Source organism: Dama dama, chromosome 23, assembly GCF_033118175.1.
Source record: "Dama dama isolate Ldn47 chromosome 23, ASM3311817v1, whole genome shotgun sequence".
In the NCBI taxonomy this organism is placed as follows: Eukaryota; Metazoa; Chordata; class Mammalia; order Artiodactyla; family Cervidae; genus Dama; species Dama dama.
In genome coordinates, this window is record NC_083703.1 from 64926759 (window position 1) to 64951609 (window position 24851).

The 24851-nt window shown below is 50.2% G+C and overlaps 1 protein-coding gene and 1 non-coding gene across 2 annotated transcripts in view; one reads left to right on the forward strand and one right to left on the reverse strand.

The window, feature by feature from the left end:
* Positions 1-23861, reverse strand: part of LOC133044461 (fer-1-like protein 4) — a 41726-nt gene extending 17865 nt beyond the window's left edge. The window contains 37 exon segments of the mRNA XM_061125841.1: positions 197-292; positions 397-470; positions 473-533; positions 604-704; positions 1143-1185; positions 1831-1962; positions 2051-2109; positions 2252-2475; positions 4276-4493; positions 4573-4669; positions 5109-5281; positions 5408-5542; positions 5772-5896; positions 6044-6197; positions 7330-7482; positions 9137-9162; positions 9266-9396; positions 9470-9556; positions 15369-15469; positions 15854-15974; positions 16070-16244; positions 16421-16529; positions 16909-17267; positions 18139-18325; positions 18411-18570; positions 18691-18851; positions 19105-19237; positions 19239-19351; positions 19635-19766; positions 19882-19942; positions 20474-20638; positions 20902-20944; positions 21113-21203; positions 22799-22898; positions 22995-23083; positions 23446-23521; positions 23785-23861. Of these exon segments, the coding sequence (XP_060981824.1) occupies positions 197-292; positions 397-470; positions 473-533; positions 604-704; positions 1143-1185; positions 1831-1962; positions 2051-2109; positions 2252-2475; positions 4276-4493; positions 4573-4669; positions 5109-5281; positions 5408-5542; positions 5772-5896; positions 6044-6197; positions 7330-7482; positions 9137-9162; positions 9266-9396; positions 9470-9556; positions 15369-15469; positions 15854-15974; positions 16070-16244; positions 16421-16529; positions 16909-17267; positions 18139-18325; positions 18411-18570; positions 18691-18851; positions 19105-19237; positions 19239-19351; positions 19635-19766; positions 19882-19942; positions 20474-20638; positions 20902-20944; positions 21113-21203; positions 22799-22898; positions 22995-23083; positions 23446-23521; positions 23785-23861 (4542 nt within the window).
* On the forward strand, positions 14378-14484 carry LOC133045405 (U6 spliceosomal RNA). Its single transcript, XR_009690266.1, has one exon. It is a non-coding gene; the product is annotated as a U6 spliceosomal RNA (small nuclear RNA).
* Positions 23862-24851: the final 990 nt, after the last annotated feature.

Below are 24851 nucleotides of genomic sequence, written 5' to 3' on the forward strand. Positions count from 1 at the left end.
TAAGGAGTCAGAAGATCTAAGCAGTAAATTCAGGTTCTGCCATGAGCAAGTCGTGTAACCTTGGGGAGTCTCTTAATGTTGTGCCTAAGATTTCCAAAATGAAAACCTTTCGACCCCTTCTGTCTGTAGATTTTGTGTACATTACCTTTGTTGGACTCAGAGGCGTGCAGGGTCAATGGATGCTCATCTTTACAACATATACTCTAACCAGGAGCTTGATGGGCCGGTTCTGTGGGATCCCCCGGGGGATCTGGGGCTCAGAGAAGGATTCTGGGTAAATGAGGAAGGAGTCCTGGGTGGGATGGGAGTGGGGGGCAGAAAAAACACTGCTAAGAGAGACTTTCTCCTGCATCCCCGTCTGTGCTCCCTGGTCCCCCACTCCTCCCCCTAACATACCTTGAACTTGCCCACAAGCTTTCCAGACCCTTCATCCTCTCCATCTCCACCCTGACCCCCCTGCCCATGGTACAGGGGAACACATTCAGCCAGTCTTCAAAGTGGTCAAACTCTTCCTCCAGAGTGGTGTTGTAAATCTGAAAGGCAAGGGCCTCAGTGACAGCCTGATGTTTCAGAATCCGAGCAAACTTCCCAACACCCAGTTACCTTCAGAGTGGTGAATGCTTTTTTCTGGGACACAGAGCCTTTGACTTCAGCCTCACTCTGGTCGTGGGCTTCCCCATCCACAGAAATGGGGTGAACCCCATCTAGGAATAGCAGAAAGGCCCCATTAGAAACTGGTGTGGGGCTTCACTGGTGAGCTAGTGGTTAAAAAATCACCTGCCAACGCAGGGGACGCAGATTCGATCCCTGGTCCAGGAAGATCCCACATGCCGTGGAGCAGCTAAGCCCATGCATAACAACTACTGAGTCCGCATACTGCAGCTACTGAAGCCCATGTGCCTAGAGCCCGTGCTCCACAACAAGAGAGGCCACAGGATGAGAAGCCCGTGTGCGCCACAAGAAAGAGGAGCTCCCACTGGCTGTAACTAGAGAAAGCCTTGCACGCAGCAAAAAGACCCAGCACAGCCCAAAATAAATAAATAAATCTTAAAAAGAGAGAAAGAAAGAAGCATGGTGTTGGGAAAGGGAGGGAGACAGAAAGAGGACATGCAAGAAAGCCCATCTCTTAGCCCATCTCTTACCTGAATCCCCAGGGTCATCCATTTCATCCTCATCAAAGTTGGCCTGAAATCAATGGGCAGGTCAAAGATCTTTCCCTTCCCTTCCCCTCCTTCATCTACCCCTTTCCCAGGATAGGGAGGTGGGAAACTTCAGTTCAAGTTCCAGCTGGGTAAGCCTACTTGTGTTTTCAAAGCCTTAGTTTATCATGTAGTACTGATATGTAACCATCAGTTACATGTGGAACTGCTGACCACTTGAAACGTGGCTGGTTCAAACTGAGCTGTGCTCCAAGTGTAAACTACATACTGGATGTCAAAGACTAGTATAAAATAAGACTGTAAATTATTTCATTATTAATTATTTTTGATAGTTACTTCTTGAAATGCTATTGTAGGTATACTAGGTTAATAAAACATATCATTAAAAATCAACTGGTTCCTCTCACTTTTTAAAAAATGTGGCTGCTACAAAAGTTAAAATTGCATATGTGGCTCACATGATATTTCTGTTGGACAACACAGCTCTAGATAATGGAGTTAATAATCCCCAACTTCTCAAACTGTGGTAAAGATGAGCAAAGATGGCTGTAACAGAAAGTTTTGAAACTCTGTAGAGCTCCATGTGTGATGAGATTCTTCTTCTTACCATTCACCCTCCTCTGCCTCCAGCTCCCCCACTCCCACCCCCAGCACCTTCCCCTGCTCCCACCTGGCCCTGGAGCTCCTGCAGTGATGCATAGTACTTGGACCACCAGTCAAGCTCTTCAGGCTCTGGGATGTCCTCCTCCAGCCCTGGGCCTTGATTCAGGAGGCCTCCCAGAGGCAGCTTCTTCAGAGGAGCCTGGGGGAGTGAGAACTCAGTGCCCCTAGCCCAGCACCACCCCAAGCCCTGCCAGCCCCTTCTCCATCCATCCCCCCTACTCCTTCACCTTCAGGAACTGTCTGAGTGTCCCCATGTTGGCCCTGAAGGGGTCCAGGGACCTCTGTCCTGAGAGGGGACAAATGACACCAGGAGGACAGGCAAGGAGAAATCAGACTCCATGTCCCACTGGAAGATCTCTGGGAGCCATCTCAGCCAGGAATTAGATGAAGACTTCTGTCTGGTGGCCCCTAAGGGGAGAGCCCTTTACCTTGAGGTTCCTTGGGGACCAGGTCCCCTGCCTCCTCCTCTTCTTGCTCCTCAGGGGCATCCTCTTGACCCCAGAGAGTGAATCTCAGCATGTGGGGGACAACATGGGACCCCACAAGCACCGTGCGGCCAAAGGCCCGGCGCTCGATCACCAGGACGCTGAGAGGGGGCTGCAGGTAAGGCTGCTCCGGCAAGTCCTAGGGGTGGGAGAGAGGACCTGGATCTCTGCAGACTCGGAGAGGAGGGAAAGGCCGCAGCAGAGACAGGTGAGAGAACAAGGCAGCTGAATGTGCGTTCGAAGTCCACAGCCTCACTGAGTCCTCTCTGGTGAGTCACTCACTGCCTTCCCAACCCACTCCCCAGCTAAAAGGGGACACAGTCCTGGATTGGAAAGGCTATTGTATCACATGACATAACAGATACAAAAGTAATTTGGAGCCTACAAAGTACTATCAGAAAGGTGAGGTTGTTGTTATTATTATGTAAAGGAGAAACACTCAGTTTGCTAATGTAGATTGAGAACCATAAAATTATATATACCCTTTAACCCAGAAATTCTATTCTATCAGTGGATCCTGAGTGGGGAGGAAGAACAAATTATAATACTGTATTGTTGGTTTTATTTTACATATATGTGACAATCACAGCACAAAAGAGAGAGAAATGGAGTTATAATAGAGCAAAGTATTTCTGTTTTACTGAAACTAAATCAGTATTAATCTGAAACAGACAGTGAAAAATCAGTATGCATATTGTAATCCCTAGAGCAACTACTAAGTAAATATCAACTAAGGAATTAAAGTAGTGTACTAACAAATATCTATTTAATACAAAAAAAGACAGTAAAGGAGGAAAAAAAATAAATGTATAGAAAACAAACAGCAAAGTGGCAAAGGTAAATCCAACCATATCAGTAATAACATTAAAGACTTCCCTGGTGACACAGTGGTTAAGAATCCACCTGTTAATGCAGGGAATACATGTTCTGTCCCTGATCCGGGAAGATTCTACATGCCGTGGGGCATCTAAGCCCGTGTGCGGCAACTACTGAAGCCCAAGTGCCCTAGAGCTCTGCAATGAGAAAAGTCACTGCAATGAGAAGCCCAGGCACCACAACTAGAGAGTAGCCGCTGCTTGCTGCAACAAGAGAAAAGCCTGCTTACAGCAACAAAGACCCAGTGCCGCCAAAAATAAATAAATAAATATTAAAGAGCTTTTATTTCATTGGCTCCTCATAACACACTTCTGTCCCTTTTTCAAACAAACAAGCAGACAAATCAAAGCTCAAATCAAACAAGTGATTTGACAAGCACTTAAGTGACACTGCCAGAATTTGACTCCAAGTCCACACTACAGTATGGTAATTACAAATTAAGCAAAGAATGTATTTATCTTTCTAACCCCTGGCATCTCAGTTTCCTTCAGACTCACATTTCATGACTTTTGGCTAATCCACTCAATCAATAGAGCCAACAGAGCATCACCAGTTCATGGATTAATCCAGGGATCGGCTAATCATTGCCTGTAAACCAAGTCTAGCCTGTTGCCACTTTTTGTAAATAAAGTTTTCTTGAAACAGTCATACTCATTCATTTCCTTGTTGTCTTAAGACTGTGTATAATAGCAGAGTTGAGTAATTGCAACTGAGACTGTATAGCCCACAGAGCCTAAAATCTTCACTAACTTGCCCTTTATAGAGGGGCTTCCCTGGTGGCTCAGTGGTAAAGAATCCACCAGCAAGGCAGGAGACACAGAAGATGTGGATTCAACCCCTGGGTTAGGACGATCCCCTGGAGGAGGAAATGACAACCCACTCTCAGTATTCTTGCCTGAAAAATTCCATGGACAGAGGAGCCTGGCAGGCTACAGCCCGCGGGGTCACAAAAGAGTCAGACACAACTGAGCAACTGAGAACACACAGCACATACACCCTTTATAGGAAGCCTCATGACCCCTGGGTTGGTCTAATATACCCATCCAGGAAGTCACCATCTCACTGCCCTATTCCATTTCTCAGCCCAGCACTTCTTGGCCCCAGCCCATGTTCTCACCACCGTCAGATGCTTGAGGAGCTCGGTGAAATTGGGATTCTCACGGTAACTGGCCAGGACCTCGGACTCCACTCGTCGCCCCGCCACCTCCGGCACCACCTGGGGCTGCTCCACCTCAAGCAGATGCACGCGGCCACGGCCCCTGAGACCCCGGAACAGTACTTGGAGTTGGGAAGTGGGAGATTCAGGGGCCTGGACCTGACTGAAGGACACCCAGATGGGGGGAAGGCGGGAGGATGCGAGTTCACTACCTCAACACGGAACTCCCCACTCCCGGGTGCACGTGGGGCGGCAGGGACAGGCGTCCAGAGAGGGGCTCAGCCAGGAGGGTCAGGTCCTGGGGCTCCACATCACTGGGCACTGAGGGCGGCAGGGAGATGAGGTCAGGGCTCAAAGAGGAATCAGGCAGGAGGAGGGGAAGTCTGGACTCAGGGTAAAGACATGGAGGACTGCTGGTGAGATAGAAATCCAGAGGAACCTGGCAAGGCTAGATTGGCAGGACGGGGTTGTCTCGAACAGCCCTGTACAGGGAGAAGATGGGTATCTGAGGCAAGGGGATCAACCCATAGCCTGGGTTCTCTGGGGTTTGAGGCCTGCGAAGGTGAACCGAGGGAAGGTCTACTTCGAGTGTTCCCTGGAGTCAGGAGGTCCAGTGAGGTGGCCCAGGACAGACCTGCAGCCCGCATTCTCTGGGGGTAAGTTGGAGGAGCAACCCTGGGACATGCCCATATTCCCGGAACGAGAGGACCTAGAGGAATTGCAGGAGCGGTCCACGGGGTGTCCCAACTAGACCCCAGCACTCTGACCTCAAGCCCGCTACTGTAGTCCAGTTCAATGAGTTCAAAGGTGGCGATGAGCTCCCCCGCTGCCCGGGGCCCCTTCCTCAGGGGGAAGAACTGCAGTTCGGGACGTTGGTAAGGGTCCTTCATCAACTTCACCCTCGGGGCGGGCAGCGCCCTGCCCAGGAACACATCGGGGCCCTGAGGGGAGCAGAGCAGTGAAGACAAAAGTAGAAGAGGCTCAGGAACCCAGAGAAGGCGCATTGAGATTGGAGAGAGGAGGGTCCTTGGGGGTGGGAACCCAGGTGGGGCCCAGGTCACACTCACGAACTTATTGTGGTCAAAGACACTGACAATCACTGGTGGGGGCTCATCTTGCAGGTGTTCCCTCCTCCCGTCCACGATCGGCTGATCAAACACCAAGAGTTCATCCCACAGGGGGCTCAGCTTCTGCTTCAGGACCTTGAGGGCCGTGCAGGGAGGGAGGTAACAGCGGCTAGTGTCAGGAGAACCCGTCACCCCTAAGACCCTCTGGCTCTACACCACCCCCTAAATCAGGGCGATCTGATCCAACATCCCGTCCTGAAAATTGAGGGCAGAAGAGAGACTGGGAGCCTTGGAAGAAGCTCAGTTCCCACCCACCTTGTCTCCCAGTGCCCCTCCACCACCCACCTCCCAGTCCAGCCCTCACCCGCGTGGTCTGTTACTGCGTAGAGATGAGGACTCGAGCAAAGGGGTCCAAGAGCCCACTGTTATCTGCTGCCAGCACCCCTAGGGTCTGGTACAAGTGGGCCCGGAGCTGCAAGTAGCTGAAGTCTAGGATGGAGGGAAAGAAGGGGCCGTGTGAGCTCGGGGACCACTGGAGTCCCTGACCTCAGACCCCTCCGAATCCCCAGCTGAGCATCTAGCCCCACACCTGGGGCAGATGGAGAGCCAGCCCGCCACCTCACGGCCTGCACTCACTGTCCCGGTACAGGCTTTGGGGCAGCCCAGCTGAGGACTCAGGCAGCAGGTCCATGGGGAGCTCTGCAGTGCAGGCAGTGGCTTGCTTGCCCAGCCCCAGCCACAGGAAGAGCTCCAGCTTGGCACAGACCTCACCAGGGGCTGCCCCTGGTGCCTATTGTGGGAAGAGCCATGTTAGGGCCCCACCTCTTACTACCCCTGCAAGACCAATCCGCTCTCTGTATTCATCAGATCCCTAATCCAAACAGCACTCCCTGGGGACCTCCCTGGTGGTCCAGGGTCAAGACTCTGCACTTTAAATGCAGGGGACACGGGTTCGACCCCTGGTCAGGAAACTAAGATCTTACCCGCCTGGCAGTATGGCCAAAATAAAAACCAAACAAAAAAACAAAGAGTACTCCCTGTACCTGAGCCTCTTCATGCCCTCCCCCTGAGACTCCATTATCCTTAACTTCCATTCCCTGTCCCCCCTGCCCCAATACTGCCACCTCCTATGCCCCAAACCCCAAACCATGCTCCGAGTTCTGCACTCCGCTACCCCACACTCAGCCCTCTGTCTCCTCATCCGCAACACATGCGATTCCCTGTCCCTTACCCAGAGATCACAACTCACCACCAGGGACCCCTGCCGATGTCTGTCCCAAGGACACCTCATTTAGAAATATTCTGCCCCCAAATCAGCTGGACTTCTCAGGAACTAATTAGTCCTATTTTCATAACCTGGCCCATCTGTCCGGCCAGAAGAAGGAAGTCCATGCTCAGAGATGACAAGATTTGCTGTTTATCTCACATCAAAGCTCACCTGGGTAAAGGCACAATTTCCTTTTGGCATTTTAGATAATTAAGAGTTTGGTATCCTTTTCTAAATTTTTTTGGCCACGTGGCACAACATGTGATATCCTTTTTTTTAAGAATAATAAATTTCTAATTGAAACATTTTAATTTTTAAAAGTTTAAAAATCAAATTTAAAATTTTTAATTAAAATTTTTGACTAAAAATTTTAATTAAAAAAAGTTTAAAAAGTAAAATAAAGAGTTTTAAGGGAATTCTCTGGCGGTTCAATGGTTAGGACTCTGCACTTTCACTGCCAAGGACAAGAGTTCGATCCCTGGTCGGGGAACTAAGATCCCACAGGCAATGTGGTGAGGCCAACAATTATAAATAAAAATTAAAGAGTTTGGGGACTCCTACTGTGCACCGTGTGGCTCCACCCCAATGCCTGGGCCACCCTAAGAGCCTCATCCCACTCCAATCCCCAGCACCCTCAGCCCCCAGGACCCCTCACTCTGAGCAGCAGGCTCTGGATCTTCCCACAGTCCTGGTCCCGTTCCTCCTCCACAACAGAGAACAGCACATCCTCGGCAGGAATCCGGGCCCAGGCCACACGGCACCGCCCACTTAACATCCAGACCAGCACACCCGGGAGGGGCGACTGGGGCTGCAGGCAGAGAACTGGGTTACAGCGGTGAACTTGGAGCTGAGACCACCTGCTCCCAAAGCTTCCACTGGATGGACAGGCCAGAAGTCCATCTCCAGCCCTGCCCTCCCTCCAAACCCCAGGTCCACCTGGCCCCCTATGTCCTGGACATCTCTCCCCTGGATGCCCTATCCCTACAGGTCTGACTTTTTTTTTCTGGTCTATTTTTTTTTAATTATGTTAAAATACACAAAACATGGGGTTCCCTCGTGGCTCAGGTGATAAAGAATCTTCCTTCAATGCAGGAGAACCAGGTTCAATCTCTGGGTTGGGAAGATCCCCTGGAGGAGGGAACGGCAACCCACTCCAGTGTTCTTGCCTGGAGAATTCTATGGACAGAGGAACCTGGTGAGCTACAGTCCATGGGGTTGCAAAGAGTCAGACACGACTGAGCAACTAACACTTCCACACTTTCACTCACACATAATGTAAAATTTCCCATCTCAGCCACTGCCAAGTGTACAGTTAGGTAGGACATTCACATTGTCGTGAAACTATCACTGTTGCCCACCTCCAGAAGCTTCTTCAACTTTCTTCATCAGTAGGACTGACACTCTGTAGCCATTAAACACTAACTTCCCATTTTCCCCTCCCAGCCCTGACAATAACTATCCTACCATCTCTCTATGAATCTGACTCCTCTAGGTACCTCATATCAGTGGAATCATATGTATTTGTCCCTTTGTGATTGGCTTTTTTCATTTATCATAACGTCTTCAAGGTTCACCATGTTGGAGCATGTGTTAGCCTGATTTCCTTAGTTTTCCCTCCTCCCAACCTGATTTCTCTGCAGTGATCCCCACCTCTCCTTCCACTACTCTGCTTTCCAGTTGTGTCTTTGCACATGCTCTTTATTCTTTCATACTTGCCAAACTCCAACATGCCCTTCAAGATCTGAGACCAAGGACTTCCCTGGTGGTCCAGTGGTTAAGCATCTGCCTGCTAATGCAGGAGATGCTGGTTCGATCCCTAGGTTGGGAAGATCCCACATGCCGAGGAGCAACTAAGCCCATGGGCCATAACTTCTGAGCCCACACTCTAGAGGCCATGCTCCACAACAAGAGAAGACACTGCAATAAGAAACCCATGCACTGTAACTAGAGAAAGCTGATATGCAGCAACGAAGATCCAGCCCAGCCATAAATAAATACATAAATATGATTTTTTGAAAAAAAATCTGAGACCAATATCCAACTACTCACTCTTTGACCCTGAGGACCTATTGGTTCCGGTGGTCAAAACTTTTTGGAATGACTGAGCTTCAGAGTGGAGCAGAAATGGCTTTGAAGTCTAACTCTGCCACTTAACCAGCCATGACACAGTGGATCCATCACTTTGCTTTTTTAAGCCTTAGTGTCTGCACTTGTCAAATGAGGTACATCTTCCCAGGGTTGTTGAATTACACAGGATAACACATGCAGATACTTAGCAAAGAAAACTTTCTAAAAATGTGAATTTCCTTTACCCTTCCCATGTGTTGTGTTCAGAGCTTCAGACCAGAGAAGTCATGCCAAGGAATGTACCCTGAAATCTTCTTCCAAAGAGATCCTGGCTGTTCCCTGCATCCCTGCTGGGTCCTAAAATATACATCACCCTTAGCTGCTCCAAATGGAACTGGGTCCTCTATTCAGAGCAATGGATCCTATGGCCAGGCATGGATCCACAGGACTAATGTTAGGTCAGTCCTACCCAAAGGCCCCTGGTAGGCTTAGGAGAAAGGGTATTCAGGGTCGGGGAATGGATGGGTAAGGCATTACCTCCTGGGCCAGGAAGCGCAATTTCACCAGGAGCTTCTTGGCCAGCGCCCCTTTCTCTGGCACGTTTCTCTGACTCAGGCCCCGTAAGAGCCACAATCCTTGCTTTGCCAACAGGTTTTGAAAAGTCAGGAAGAGAACATGAGTGGCAGGTCTCTGCTGGGTTCCCCTGACCCCCTTCCCTAGACCGTACCAGGCTATACACCAGCAGTTTCCCTCGGCATTGATCCAGGGCGTTGGGCCGGGTCGTTGTCCTGCGCTCAGCACCGTGGCAAAACTGTCTGCATGAGCAGGGGCAGGCGTGGCAGGTGGGAACACTGTCCATTAGGAGCCACCTTCCTCAGAGCAGGTCTCCCACACCAGCCTCCCTCACAGCTCGTCTCAGTCTTGTTCGCAAACAGGCAGCCTTGGGGCTTCCGTGGTGGTTCAGTGGTTAAGAATCCCCCTTGTAATGTAAGGGACGTGGGTTCCATCCCTGGTCCAGAAAGATCCCACATGCCATGGAACAGCTAAGCCCATGCACGACAACTACTACTGAACCAGTGCTCTAGAGCCCACGAGCTACAACTACTGAAGCCCCCAGAACCCGGCTCTGCAGCAAGAGAAGCCACAACGAGAAGCCTGCACACCGCAACTAGAGAGAAAAGTGCAGAGCACTGAAGATCCACCACAGCCCGAAAATAAAATAGTCTTTAAAAAAGAAAAATAACAGCCCTGGGGCAACCCAGAGGGATGGGGGGGAGGGAGGTGGGGGGTGTTCAGGATGGAGGGACACGTGTGCACCCGTGGCTGATTCATGTCGATGTATGGCAAAAACCACCACAATGTTGTAAACTAATTATCCTCCAATTAAAATAAATTAATTTTTTAAAAATGAAAAACTAACAGGCATCCTTCCTCAGTTAAGGATGGCTTCTGTATTTGGACCATTTCCCAACTCATCAAGGCCAGCATCACTTTGGAGTCCTAGAATGTACTATAAATTAACTATTTACTGCCCTGGCTACTCAGTGTAGCCGAGGCCCAACAGCATTGGTGTGACCTAGTTAGAAACACAGAATCTCAGCCCCATCCTGACCTTCTCTGTCAGAAATCTGCATGTTTATACTCGGAGGATTCAAGTGCATATTAAAGGCTCACATGGGCTGTACTTGACAGTTCCAACATGGACTAAAGATAGTTCCAACAATGCATGCCCAAACCAGGTGCATGAGTTCCAATGACTGCCCCACCCTATCTGTCTAAAAGCAAACCCTGAAAAAAAAAAATAAATAAATAAAAGCAAACCCTGCTTCACTTCAAACCTTCCAAGTCTCCGTCACTGCTCTTTCTCTCACTCACATTCCACATCAACCCATCAGCATATCACTTGTTGTTGTTGTTGTCCAGTCACTGTTGTGTCTGGCTCTGCAACCCAATGGACATGTCATATAACTTAGCATATCACTTAGGCTCTACTTTCAAAATACATTCAGAATCTGACCACTTTCCTCCTTTCCAGGCACACCTTAGCATATCACTTAGGCTCTACTTTCAAAATACATTCAGAATCTGACCACTTTCCTCCTTTTCCAGGCCCACCCTGGTCCAAGCCACCATCACTTCTCACCAAGATTACTGCAATAGCCACCTAGCGGTTCTCACTTCTTCCACTCTTACCCTCTGGCCTACAGAATATTCTCAATACAGCATCCCAAATGAGCTTTTTAATGTTTTTCAGACCATTTCACTCCTCCCCAGAAGTTTCTCATCTCAGAGTTAAAAACAAAATACTTAAAATGGTCTTAATGGGGAGATTTCCCTGGTGGTCCAGTGACTAAGACTTGGCATTCCTGATGCAGATGGCCCCAGGTTCAATCCCTGGTCAGAGAACTCGATCCCACCTGCTGCAGCTAAGAGGTCCCATGCCACAACTAAAGACCCCATAAGCCAAAATGAAGATAGAAAATCCTGCAGGCCTACTAAGACCTGGTGAAGCAAAATAAATAAATAAAAATATTTTTAATGGCATAAAAGGCCCTACATGCTCTATTTCTCTTTAGTTCCCTGTCTTCACCAAATATTACTCTCCCCTCAAGCTCAACCCTACAGTCACATTGGCCTTTTTGCTCCTCCTTGAATACCCCAAGCCTATTACCGTCCTCAAGGCCTCTTATTAGCTGCTCCCTATGCTGGAATGTTTGGCCCTAGACCTTCCCACAGCTCATTCTCCCCTTCTTTGTTAAGGCTTTTGCTCAAATACCTCTTCACAGACCTTCCCTGGTCATCCCATCTCAACAACCCCTCCCACTTTCTCCATCTTCATCTCTGCTTTTTCTATCCTCTAAATAGAATGTAAGCCATGGCAGGGACTTCATTTTGATTACCACTGTATCCTCAGGGCCTGGCACCTAATAGATGTTCAAGAAATACTTTTTGGGTTAAGTAAAATGATTTTAATCCATGGAATTTGGGTCCCTTTTTGACTCCCCCTCAATGATTTCTTAACTTTTTATTGTGGAAATTTAAGTATATATACATATTATATATATATAAAATAAGTGACTCCAAGGATTTTTCACCCAATTGTGCTCCCAGAGCTTATCTTTTTAACTTATAATGCTCTTTACTCCAAGACTTCTACTGGCAGACACAATCTGACTGACAAGGGTCAAAACTGCACTTGCTTCTTGAGAAACCTATATGCAGGTCAGGAAGCAACAGTTAGAACTGGACGTGGAACAACAGACTGGTTCCAATAGGAAAAGGAGTACATCAAGGCTGTATAGTGTCACCCTGCTTATTTAACTTATATGCAGAGTACATTATGAGAAACGCTGGGCTGGAGGAAGCACAAGCTGGAATCAAGATTGCTGGGAGAAATATAAAAAACCTCAAATATGCAGATGACACCACCCTTATGGCAGAAAGTGAAGAAGAACTAAAGAGCCTCTTGATGAAACTGAAACAGGAGAGTGAAAAAGTTGGCTTAAAGCTCAACATTCAGAAAACTAAGGTCATGGCATCTGGTCCCATCACTTCATGGCAAATAGATGGGGAAACAGTGGAAACAGTAGCTGACTTTATTTTTGGGGGCTCCAAAATCACTGCAGATGGTGATTGCAGCCATGAAATTAAAAGACGCTTACTCTTTGGAAGGAAAGTTATGACCAATAACTTAGATAGCATATTAAAAAGCAGAAACATTATTTTGTCAACAAAGGTCCATCTAGGCAAGGCTATCGTTTTTCCAGTAGTCATGTATGGATGTGAGAGTTGGACTATAAAGAAAGCTGAGCACTGAAGAATTGATGCTTTTGAACTGTGGTGTTGGAGAAGACTCTTGAGAGTCTCTTGGACTGCAAGGAGATCTAACCAGTTCATCCTAAAGAAAATCAGTCCTGAAAAAAAAAAAAAAAAGAAAATCAGTCCTGAATATTCATTGGAAGGACTGATGCTGAAGCTGAAACTCCAATACTTTGGCCACCTGATGCGAAGAGCTGACTCATTTGAAAAGACCCTGATGTTGGGAAAGATTGAAGGCAGGGGGAGAAGGGGATGACAGAGGATGAGATGGTTGGATGGCATCACCAACTCAATGGACATGGGTTTGGGTGGACTCCGGGAGTTGGTGATGGACAGGGAGGCCTGGTGTGTTGCGGTACATGGGGTCGCAGAGAGTTGGACACGACTGAGCGACTGAACTGAACCAAACTGTATAATTTTTAAAACTTCACTTATTAACATTGCTATTGATTAAAAATTGACAAGAGAAAAATATCTTCTTGACAAGATTTAGATCCACAAAACTGGATTCAGGAAAATTAGATCTGGCAGAAATAACAGTGGCATACACACACACACACACACAAATCCACACTGGATAAAGCTATAAAAAGTGAAATATTATATGAGTAAATCTTTCATTGAAATTTCCCTGCCAAAGAATAATTTTAGTAATAAAATAACTAGGACTTTTCTCGTGGCTCAGATGGTAAAGAACCCTCTTGCAATGCCAGAGGAAACGGTAACCCACTCCAGTATTTTTGCCTGGAGAATTCCATGGACAGAGGAATCTGGCAGGCTACAGTTCCATGGAGTCACAAAGAATCAGACATGACTAAGAAATTAAAACTTTCAAAGAAAAAATCAGTGAAGTGAAAATGGAAATAGTTTCATTGCATCATATAAAAAATCAAGCAAGTAATTAAATTGGATTAAATATGGTTGCTCTTTTGGAGACATAGAGAACATAGACAGAGAAGAGAGCCTTACGGTGAAACCCAGGGACACAGTACACAAAATTTGTAACATTCAGAGGTCAAGAAGATAGGGAACCAGCAAAAGAGAAGAGAAAGAATGGCCAGGGAAGCCCAAGGAAAACCAGGGACATTGAAGTCAACAAGAGAGTCTTTCAAGAAGGAGGGTGGGGTCAACTGTGTTCACCTCAGTGTTTCACTGAACTGAAACGTTGACTGAGATAAAGAAAGAAAAGTAACCACCAACAAACAAGTCTTTAGCCGAGTTCTCCTCTTCTTCCCTCCCTCTAAATGCTGGAGCTTGCCGGGTCCCTGGAATGCAGGGGACCCTGTGCAGGGGACCAGAGTTTGATCCCTGGTCAGGGAACTAGATCCCACATGCCACAGCTAAAGAATTCACATTCCTCAACTAAACATCCCACATGCAACTAAGATCCAGAGTAGCCAAATAAATAAATTAAATTAATATTTTAAAAACAGAAGCCAGAGTTAACAAGTCCAAAAGTGAACTTTTGACATTCTCTCCCCTCCCACCAGAACTTCTCCTCTCATTTTCCACAGCTCAGTAAATAGCACCATCTACATCGTTATTCAAGTCAAAATCGTAGGAGTCATTCATAACTCTTCTCTGCACATTTTCCAAGTCCCCTAAGACAATTCATTAGTGAGTCTTGAGATGTCACTTTCACAAACCCATACTGCCCTTGAATCCAGTCCCATCACTCTATTCATCCTAGATTCAATTCAACCATCACCTCAGTTATTACAAGGCCCTCTGCTTTCTCTCATATCATCCCTCCCCCACTGATTCTTTTTAAGGATAAGTTAGAGCATATCCCTTTTCTTTTCAAAATCATCAGTGGTGTGCTCGCTTTGGCAGCACATATACTAAAATTGGAACGATACAGAGAAGATTAGCATGCCCCCTGTGCAAGGATGACACGCAAATTTGTGAAGCGTTCCATATTTTTAGGAAACCAGATCTGAAAGAGACACATGCACCCCAATGTTCATCACAGCACTGCTTATAATAGCCAGGACATGGAAGCAACCTAGATGCCCATCAGCAGACAAATGGATAAGGAAGCTGTGGTACATATACACCATGGAATATTACTCAGCCATTAAAAAGAATTCATTTGAATCAGTTCTAATGAGATGGATGAAACTGGAGCCCATTATACAGAGTGAAGTGAGCCAGAAAGATAAAGACCAATACAGTATACTAACACATACATATGGAATTTAGAAAGATGGTAATGATAACCCTATACGCAAAACAGAAAAAGAGAAACAGATGTACAGAACAGACTTTTGGACTCTGTGGGAGAAGGCGAGGGTGGGATGTTTTGAGAGAACAGCATCGAAACATGCATATTATCAAGGGTGAAACAGATCACCAGCCCAGGTTGGATGCATGAGATAAGTGCTTGGGGCTGGTGCACTGGGAAGATCCAGAAGGATTTGGGGGGGGGGGGGGGATCCGGATGGGGAATACATGTAAATCCATGACTGATTCATGTCAATGTATGACAAAAACCATTACAATATTGTAAAGCAATTAGCCTCCAACTAATAAAAATAAATGGAAAAAAAATTTAAAAAAATCATCAGTGGCTCCTCATCTGAGGAACTGGAAGGTGTGTGGGGATTAGAGGAGAAGGGGAAAGAGTTTATTGAAGGGGAGTGGCCTAACATCCAATAATTTCCATCAAGTTCCCTCCACAATCATCTCCTCCCTCTCCTGTAAAGTGCTGATCAGACTGCAGCATCCAGGGTCCTTGGGTCCAGACAGCTATCATGGGTTTCCCTTACCTCAGAGCCTGCAGCAAGGAAGGGGCGGCTCTCCGCTCGCCTGCTGCCTGCCACCAGCTCTTTCAGTGCCTGCTTCAGCCGTGTGCAGGCCCCAGGTCCTGGCCGGCGCTGCAGTGTCTCAACCTCCTGCAACCCCTGGTCCTGTGCCAGAGGGAAAGGGTCAGACTCCACCTCCTTTAGACCACACTCTCATCCCAAGGCCCCGCCCACTCACGACTGCTCCTCTTGGCCCCACCCTTCTTTGACGCCAACTAATTCTGGGTTCAGTTTCTCAAGCCCTCCGCTGGCTCCACGGCTGTGAGTCCAGGCCCCCAGGAGCTCTACTCTTGTTCTTCCTGGGTCCAACAGTTCTGGATTCCAGCCCTCCCACAATTTCTGGCCTTCTCAGCTCTCCCGGAAGCTTGCACCTGATGAGATGTTGGGTAACCCTGGTGCTTTACCCATTAGCCCCCGCTTCATGAGTCAGGGTGTCCCGAATGCCCCTCTATCCCGGCCTTGCCCTGTGAGCACACGCCTTGCTCTCACCAGCCTCTCGGCCACTCTCCGCACACAGTTACTGCTCTGCAGACGCCACAAGTGATTCTCCCAGCGGCTCCACACACTCACACAGGGCTTGCGGTGACGTAGGGGCAAGCAGAAGTAAGGCCTGGGCAGAATGCAGAGGAGCAGAGTCTGCGAGGGGCAGTCCTAGGCCGCTGGGAATCCCCCAACGCCTTCCTTCCAGCCACCAGGAGCACTCACCCACTGCCATCCATGGGCTTGGGCCGCTGAGCTGGGGTTCCCAGCTCCTCCTCCTCCACTGGCCCCACTCCCATGTCTGACTCCAGCAGGAGCTGTTCCTCCCCTTCTGTGTCCTCTGCTTCCTCCCCTGCCCTGGACCCTTGGCTCAACTGCTCCTTTCTGTGACCTGCATCACCTGCCGGGAGCCACTAGGGTCAGTGGGTACCAGCCTGAGGGTTCCCTCCCTCAACCTCTGCCTCAATAGTTAAGTCAGAGCCCACCCCTTACTGAAGGTCAACTGTGGCCTAAGTCTGGAACGAGAGTGACCACCCTCAAACCCACTGCCCTTAGGGCTTTGGTTAGGTCTCACACCGATGGAGATCTCAAAGCTGATGGGCTGGGCAGCCATGGCCGGGTCGATCATGGTGGCCTCGAAGAGCACAGCGAAGAGCAGGAAATCTTCACAGGGCGCCAGGGCATTCTGGGAAAGGCGGGTCAGGATGGAGTCAGCCCCCACCCTCCCAGTTTGCAGCCTGGACTAGGCTTGGTCACAATGCCCACAGAAGGATATGCAACGAAGGCCTAGAAGATTCGCTGCTGGTGTCCTGCCTCCCTCCGCCCCTTGTTGTCCCAGTTCATCGGACCTGGGACTTAGTCCTCTCTGGTTCATCTCTGAGTTGTCACCCTCCTCTTTCCATGTGTGTAATATACATAGGAGCACATGTGTACACACTGCAGTCTTCACCCAGGTCACCAAGTTGAGACACCCCCCCTGCCCTGGTGTTTAAAGCCTGGGAGCCGGGTACATACTCCAGAGCTGAGAGTGTGTACCCCGACCCCTTACTAAACTTCAGCCCCACCTCTGGCAGCGGCAGCAATTCCTCCACTTCCACCTCCATGGCACTAGGAATCTCAGGCGCATCAACACTGGAGCTGGCATCCCGGTGCTGCTGTATCCCTGTAGGAATCTGGCCACGCCTGGCTTTCTTCTTCTTTCCTGTGAGCCGAGACAACCTGGACCCCTGTGGGGCCTGGGGAGGCTCGGGTTCAGTTCTCCCTTCCAACACTTCCATGGACACGGCCACCAGCAGTCGGCCTCGGAAACAAATGCCTTGGCCATCACCTTCATTGAGATTCTGAAGACCATCCCGGAGACCCGTACTGGGGGGCGAGCCATAGAGAGGTACCCAGGTTGGGCCGAAGGTGGGGTTAAACCCCGCTGTGGGGAGGTGAAGGGGACAAAAACAGTGTTTTGGAGGGAAGCGTGCAGCAGGTGAGTACTAGCTCAGTCTATGCTGAGGAAGAGGGGTGTCAGATTGAACCTCTGGACCTCTGGAAGGAAAGCCTTCGAACAGCTAGGGACTGAGAGCTAAGGACCAAGACCTGGGAGAACTATTTTTTAAAAACAACTATTATTTAGTTGCTTGCTTTTGGCTGCACTGGATCTTTGTTGCTGCCTACAGCCTTTCTCTAATTGCGGTGCTCGGGCTTCTCATTAGGGTGGCTTCTCTTGTTGGGAGCACAATCTCTAGGGCGTGGGCTTCAGTAGTTGTGGTGCACCGGCTTAGTTGGCCCACGGTATGTGGAATCTTCCCGGACCAGGGATTGAACCTGTGTCCCCTCCATTGGCAGGAGGATTCCCAACCACTGGACCACCGGGGAAGTGCCCTGGGAGCAGTTCGACAGGAAAGCCGCCCTGGGGGCGGAGCCAGAGGCCTAGAGGTGGAGTCAGAATTGGGGTGGAGCTACAGGTGACCTGGTAAGGGTCGGGAGTCAACCGTTAATGTGGTCAGGGCTTGTTTTCCTGCAAGTAAATCTGTAAGAAGAACTGGGCTACAGTGATTACTGGATATTCAGCTGTAATTAAGATTCTTGTCAACAAAACCAAACCAAGGGTAGGGTCTGTAGTCTGCGGGCGACAAGTGGGACTGTGGAGGGAGGGGTCGGCTTGGAGCGAAGTAGTTACTTGGCATAGACCCGACTTTCTAAGTGGAGCTGGGCCGGGAGGATGGGGTTTGCCGTCGGGGGCGGGACCCTGGGCAGACAGGGCCCGGAAGGAAGCGCAGCAAGTGTTGGCAGGATGCACTTACCCGCGCGGCCGGAATGCGAGATCTGTGTCAGGTCCAGCACGTGCGTGGCGAGGGCCGCATCTACGAGGGGTGTATCGTCCCTTGGCTGCAGACGAAGGCCGCGCGTTAGCGGCGGGAAGAGCTCCAAGAAGCTCAGCTGCTCGTTCCACTCGAGCGCCATGGTCTCACTGCGCACCGACGTCTCGCCCTGAGCGCCGGGCAAAGACAGGTGGAGAGCGGTCAGTGCGGATCCGGGCCTGGGCCTCCACCGAGTGGGGATGGGAGGGACTTACCTGCTGCCCCAGGAAAGCCACCCGCACGTAGGGGTCCACGGGAACGCGCTGGTCCAGCAGCCCGGGGCGCAGCGCTGGAAGCCCCTCCGCGCGGTACACACGCACTCTCAGCCGCGCCCACGGCCTCTCCGCTGGCACCCGACGCGGCAGCAACAGGTTCCTAGGGGAGACGGGCGCTGAGGGGCCCAGAAGCCCGAGGCTCGGCCCCTCTCCTTCTCCGCATCCCGGAAGCCTCGCCCGGTCCTACTCTTCCCCATCCCCGCCCCCCACCCCGGCTCACTTCTCGACGTTCTAACTGTGGCCCGGGTCCGGTGGTGGCAGTGGAGGGGGCAGATCCCCACGCGCCCTCACGGACAAAGTGACCTTGACGAAGCCTTTGGTCCCGGCGCCGGTGTCCCGGGGGTCATGCAGTGGGGCCCATTTCTGATAGTAGTGGCCATCTGGGGACAGAGGAGTGGGCCCAGGGGTCAGGCGGCCCGGCGGGATGTGCAGGGTGGTCGTGGAGGCTGGGATTAGAATGTTGGACAATGGCCGGGGTTCAAGTCCGGCTCAGTAGGGAGGAGCAGGAGTACGTGCCTGCCAGTCAGCCGTCGGAAGAGACTGCTACTTACAAATTAGTACACTGGGCTCGGTGCCCAGCGGGTCCGCTTCCCCTGTCCACGCAGAGGAGTCTCAATGACGGCGGGGGGGTGGGGTGGGGTGGTGGTTCAGTACCTGGCTGGTCGAAGATCATGCCCAGGTCCATCCTGAAGGTGCCAATCCGAGTGGCCATAAAGGGAAGGGTCTGCGAATGGAAAGCCTGGGGAAAGGCGGCGTTAGTCTGGATCTTCAGCATCTGTCCTTCTCTGATGGCAACCTCTCACCCCTAACCCTCTCACCGTGATTTCCAGCAGCAAGTTCTGGAGGTGAAGCCGGGTCTCGTGAAATTCCAACAAGAAGTACTGGGTTGAAGTGGGGAAGCAAGAGAAGTGACAGCAGGTTATACGTGAAGGGTTCACACCCTCTGGCCCCTAGCCCTTGTAAAGAGAACGCCCCCTTTCCCCCCTTCCCCACTCCACCCCACTTCGGTGACCATACCCCTTTGCACCTTTTCCAGCACCGAGCGCTTGGCCCCAGGCCAGCCAATAGGCTCATTTTCCCCCCAGGCCACGCCCCCTCCACGCATAGTTCTTCTTCTGGGTCCCGCCCACTCTCTCAGGCTCCTCCTTCCCTGGTTGCGCCCACCTCGTTGTAGAAGGGGCAATTGGTGCCGCGGTGCGTGGCAGTCACTCGGCGTTGCTCTCCAACGCGCACGGCCACATAAGGGTTAATGTTGACTCCCACCAGCTTCTGGGCCTCCAGCACCGTGACCCCCACCTGAAGGGTGAGGAAGAAGGAGGAAAGGAGCCAACCTGCCATGGTTAGAGGGAAGAACGTGTGTGGAGAGCTGGTGGTACTCCCCAAGGGTTTGGGCCTGAAGGGAGAGCGGTACCTGGAAGTCCTGGGCCCTGGACACCTGGAAAGGATCGCCGCAGGCCAGGCCCCGAGCTCGGCTGCAGAGAGGGGGTCAGCTCTCACTTCACTTCCTCCCCCTCTGTACACACACTCTTGCTTGGTGCTGGTGCTGAGATTTCTCCCCCTAAACTTTTGGTTTTTAAGTCCTTCCAGTCTTGTCTGGCCTCCATCTCAACTCAACACTCAGAATTCGACTCATTTCTGGAGCCCTAAAACCGTTCGTTCATTCAACAAAGACTGATGGAGCACCTGCTATGCACCAACACTTTTCTAGGCACTGGAACGCTGCAGAGAACAAAAGAGGTTAAATTCCTTGCCCTCATCAAGCTGGCATCACCTTCATGGGTTCCAGAAGCCATGTCTGAATCAGTGTAACTGCGTGTGTGAATGCGGCAGTGTCTACGACAAAGAGTGAATGACCCTTGACCTCAGGATATCCACTCCCCACCCATACGCTTGGAACTCTGTGTTTGTGAGGGTGGACAAGCATGGGCCTGCAGGTAAGAGCAGGTGAGGCTGACAGACACACCGGTAGGCTAGGGGAGCAGGTGTGCAAGGCTACAAGTTACCTTTTGAGCGGGCTGAACACAATGGCAGAAAGCTCCACATCAGGCTCATCGTCCAGCTTCAGCTCCAGCTCCAGCTCGTTGTCCTCATCATCCTGCTGACCTGCTCCTCGAGCTAGCCTGCAGCCCAGTGCCACTGCCTGCCGCTCCAGCCGGGCCTCCCCAGGCCTGACAGGAAAGGCCCTCCAGGAACATGTCTGGGACCTCTCACCCATCTCTGGGCACCCATCTCTGACCTCCCTGACTCTAGGATCCATCCCTGACTCTAAACCTGAGAGCCCTCTAATTCCAGAATTGACCCCTTATTCTAGGACTGATTTCTCACCCCGGAATTGGTCCAGTACTGATCCCAGACCCAGGAACTGACCTCACATCACTGGGTCCCAATCCCAAGGCTGACCCTGTAACCCAGGTCATCCCCACATACTTACTCCAGCTCCTGGAAGCCCACATTGGGGATGATCAGCTCTGAGCCGGGAGAAGGAGAAATGACAGGAGAGGGCCAGGTGTGACTACCAAGTTACAAACTGGGCAGCATGGATCCAAGAGTAATCACATCCAGCAGATCCACAGGGGAACTGGTTACCATTCTCCTTTACTGAGGCCTGCCTGGGCCTTGCTTAGATGGGTGGGAGGTTTACCTGTCCCGAATGGGTGCTCCAAAATTCTCTTGTGCCCAGATTCCAGTTGCACCCTCTGGAGGCTGATATTTCAGGTCAAGTTCCACCTGGACCTAAAACCAAATCCACAGTGGCCTCAGGCCACCCAAACTACCCTGAGGCTAGGAAAACCCCAAAGACAGTGCCTTTTACTCCACCTATAAACAGAGACCCTCCTGGCCCCATCTGTGGTGACTTTGGTTCCTCTCTGATCATTAATAGTAGTGGCTGAAAGCGTGAAATTGTTAGTTACTCAGCTGTGTCTGACTCTTTGCGACCCCATGGACTCATGGAACTGTAGCTTGCCGCACTCCTCTGTCCATGGGATTTCCCAGGCAAGAGTACTGGAGTGGGTAGTCATTCCCTTCCCCCGGCGTCTTCCTGACCCAGGGACAGAACCCAGGTCTCCCACACTGCAGGCAAATTCTTTAGCATCTGAGTCATCAGGGAAGCCCCAATAATAGTGACTACTCATAAGCTATTAAGAACTTACCAAGTGCAAGTAACCTCTTGAAGGGGCCCAGCACAACTCCAAAATTCTCTCATTGCTCTTGGAAATGCACTAATGTGGCCTTCACAGTTCTGCATGGTCTGGGCCCTGCCAAACTTTCCAGCTGCATCTCTTTGGGGCTCTGCTTTGCCCTGCACCCCAGTTATGCTATCTCAGGGTGCTGGGCTTTTGAATATGCTGGTTCTTCCACCTGGAACAGTCTCTCCTCCCACTTATTTAACTCCTATCATATCTTTCAATTCTAAGCTCAAACACTACTTCCTCAGGGAACCTTTTCTGAACCCTATATAGGTCACATCTCTCCGTTATACATTCTCCCAACCCTCTACCAGCTATTTTGTAATGTCCTTCATAGGCATTTTTACATTCGTTTTTGTGAATATTCTGTTTTAACTTTTTTTTTCTTTTTTACTGTGCCAGGTCTTCATTGCAGCTCACAGGATCTTTAGTTGCAGCATCCGAACTTTTCATTATGGCTTGTAGCATCTTGTTCCCTGACTATAGGGATCAAACAGCTCCCTCCCTGCCTTGGGAGCATGGAATCTTAGCCATGGGACTATCAGAGAAGTCCCATGAATATTTGTTTAATGTTTGCCTCTCTCTGTAGATATGGAGTTCTAAGAGCACAAGTCCTTATCTGGTTTTGCTCACCATTCAATCCTCATTGCTTAGAACTGCACTTGCTGTAATCAGAGCGTAACAAATGATGGCAGGCTGAGTGAAAAGCTCGGCATTTTGTAGGACTCCACATAAGGTAAGTGAGGAAATGGGCTAGAGAAGCTGAATAACTTGGCCAAGGTCTCAGATGGGAAGTGGAGGACTTGAGGTTTGAACCCAAGTTCAATTCTATGAAGCTACGCTGACTCCCCATGAAACACCAGGAAAATCCACCCAGGCTCATTTTTGTCTCCGACAAGAACTGTACCTGGTACAGGGTCATGGGGCCAGAACTTCTTATCTTCTCCCCTTGCCACACCCCTGGCCCTCAGAGCTGGACCTGATTCTTGGCCCTAGGAGCTGTAATCCAAGACACCCTGACTCAGGGGCCGTGTTACCACTCCTGTCTGGCTCTGAGTTTTCCCCTCTGAGAAATGGAACCCACTTCTAGAGGGACCCTCAGGCTTGAGGGTGGCAGGCTGGGGGGCTGGCGGAACTCACTGGAGACACACGCAGATTCTTGTCCACTAAGGCCTCCCACAGCACCAAATGCCCGGCAGTCTGTAGCTGCTGCAGGGAGATCACAAGTGTCCCCAGAGATCTGGGGGTGCAGCACGAAACAAAAGAATGACCCAAGAGAATGGCCCCAAGGCCCCCTCTACCCCATTTGCATCCTTGGTTCCCCAGGCCTACTCACCTGGGGCTGAACACATGGCTGCAATTGACCACCTGAACAGACAGACACTCCCCAGCCGGAGGAGCCCCATAGTGTGGCCAACGGAAGAGCTGGGAATAGGAAGAAGCTTGTGACACCCAATGCTGAGCTGACACTGACCCCCAATCCATAGCCTATTCCCCAACCTGAAGTAGGAGCCAACAAATTGAGAGCTAACTCCATGGCTGATCTCCTAAACCAGGAACCAGTCCTCCCCGATTAGGGCTGATCTGGGGCTAACTATCAGTCAAGAACTAATCTCCCCAGTCTTGATCCTGACTTGTCCCATACTGAGTCTAACCTCTTGAGCATTAGACAACCCCACCTCCTGAGACTGTACCACCTCCCTAAGTTCAGGAATAAGCCTCCCAGCTCCAGGATGGACTCAGATGGGGTACAGATCAGCTTCTCCCAATCCAGAACCCAACCCCACTCACCTCACCAATATCTGCCTCTCAACCATGATGAATTCTCCTCGTTTTCTGGGTAAAACCTACTCAGAATTGAATCTAGTCATTTATCATCTCCTCCCCCTATGCACACACAAATCATCTCTCCATCCCCTCTTGGCCCAGAGTCCAAAACCCCTGGACTCACCCTTAAAGAGCCATAGAAGATATGGAGGGAGGGAGGCAGAGAGATGGAAACCTCGGGCTCAAGGACAAAGGAGACAAACTGTAGAGATGCCCAGAGATGAAGTGGGGGACCTGGGGAGGGGGGGGGCAGAGCTCCCCATTTCTAAAATTTCTCAGAGCATCCCTGCAGATCTCACCTCGAAAGCTGAGCCTCACTTGTCGGTCATGGGTGTCTGGCAGCCCTGTTAGTCGCCGCACACACAGTCAGAGCCATTGTCCCAGGGCCACTGGCTCTGCCTCTGCCCAACTGCCCTCCTGCCCACCTGAATCGCCTCTGACTCACTGGACTCACCCAACTGGTTCAGCAATTCCTGCCCTTTAGTCAAACACAAAATCAGCAGGCCTGGGGGTCACAGGTAGGGAGGGAGTGAAAGGACAGAAAGATAGGGGTAAGTAAGGTCCCAGTGGTCAGTTTAGTCCTCCCTGCCTGCCCCAGCTTCAGCCTCTGTCCTGCATCCTTATTGGTGGGGGCAGATACGACCATGTGGGGATGGAGGCAAGAGGAGAGGGCTGGACCCAGTCTGGCCTCTGCTAGCCTGTGAGGACTCAGAGATATGGGGCCTCATGTTGTTCCCTGTTCACCTCTCAGTCAAGCAAATTAAAACAACATTAAAAAAAAAAAAAAAAAGTGAATCCTCTAGCCCCCAGCATTAGAATGTAGGCACTCAACGTATTTTTTGAATTAATGAGTGAATGTGCGTCCCTAGCTTGCATATAGCAGGTATTCAAAATGCTTCTTCTTTTTTTAAAGATTTATGTAGCTATTTATTTTTTTTTTTTGGCTGTCATGGGTCTTTGCTGCTGCACACAGCAAAATAGTTGTGGCACATGGGCTTAGTTGCTCGACAGCATGTGGGATCTTCCCCAACCAGAGACAGAACACATGTCCACTGCATTGCAAGGCAGATTAACCATTGGACAGCCGGGGAAGTCCCAGAACATTTCTTAACCAAAATCTTCGGGTTTACTGGTGGAACCATGGATGGGAGTGTGCAAACCCTTGAAATTGCCTAAAATTTTGAGCATGTGTGCATTTTTCTGGACATGGTCCTCCTAGCTTAGATTATTAATCCTGAAACAGATGTGAAGTACTTTGAATGAATGAAGGGAATGACCATGTCTCACAGTCTGAACCCATGAGTGACAGTAACTCCGTGTTGAGTGCATCTCAGGGCCATCAGTGACACTGCCTATATACAGAACA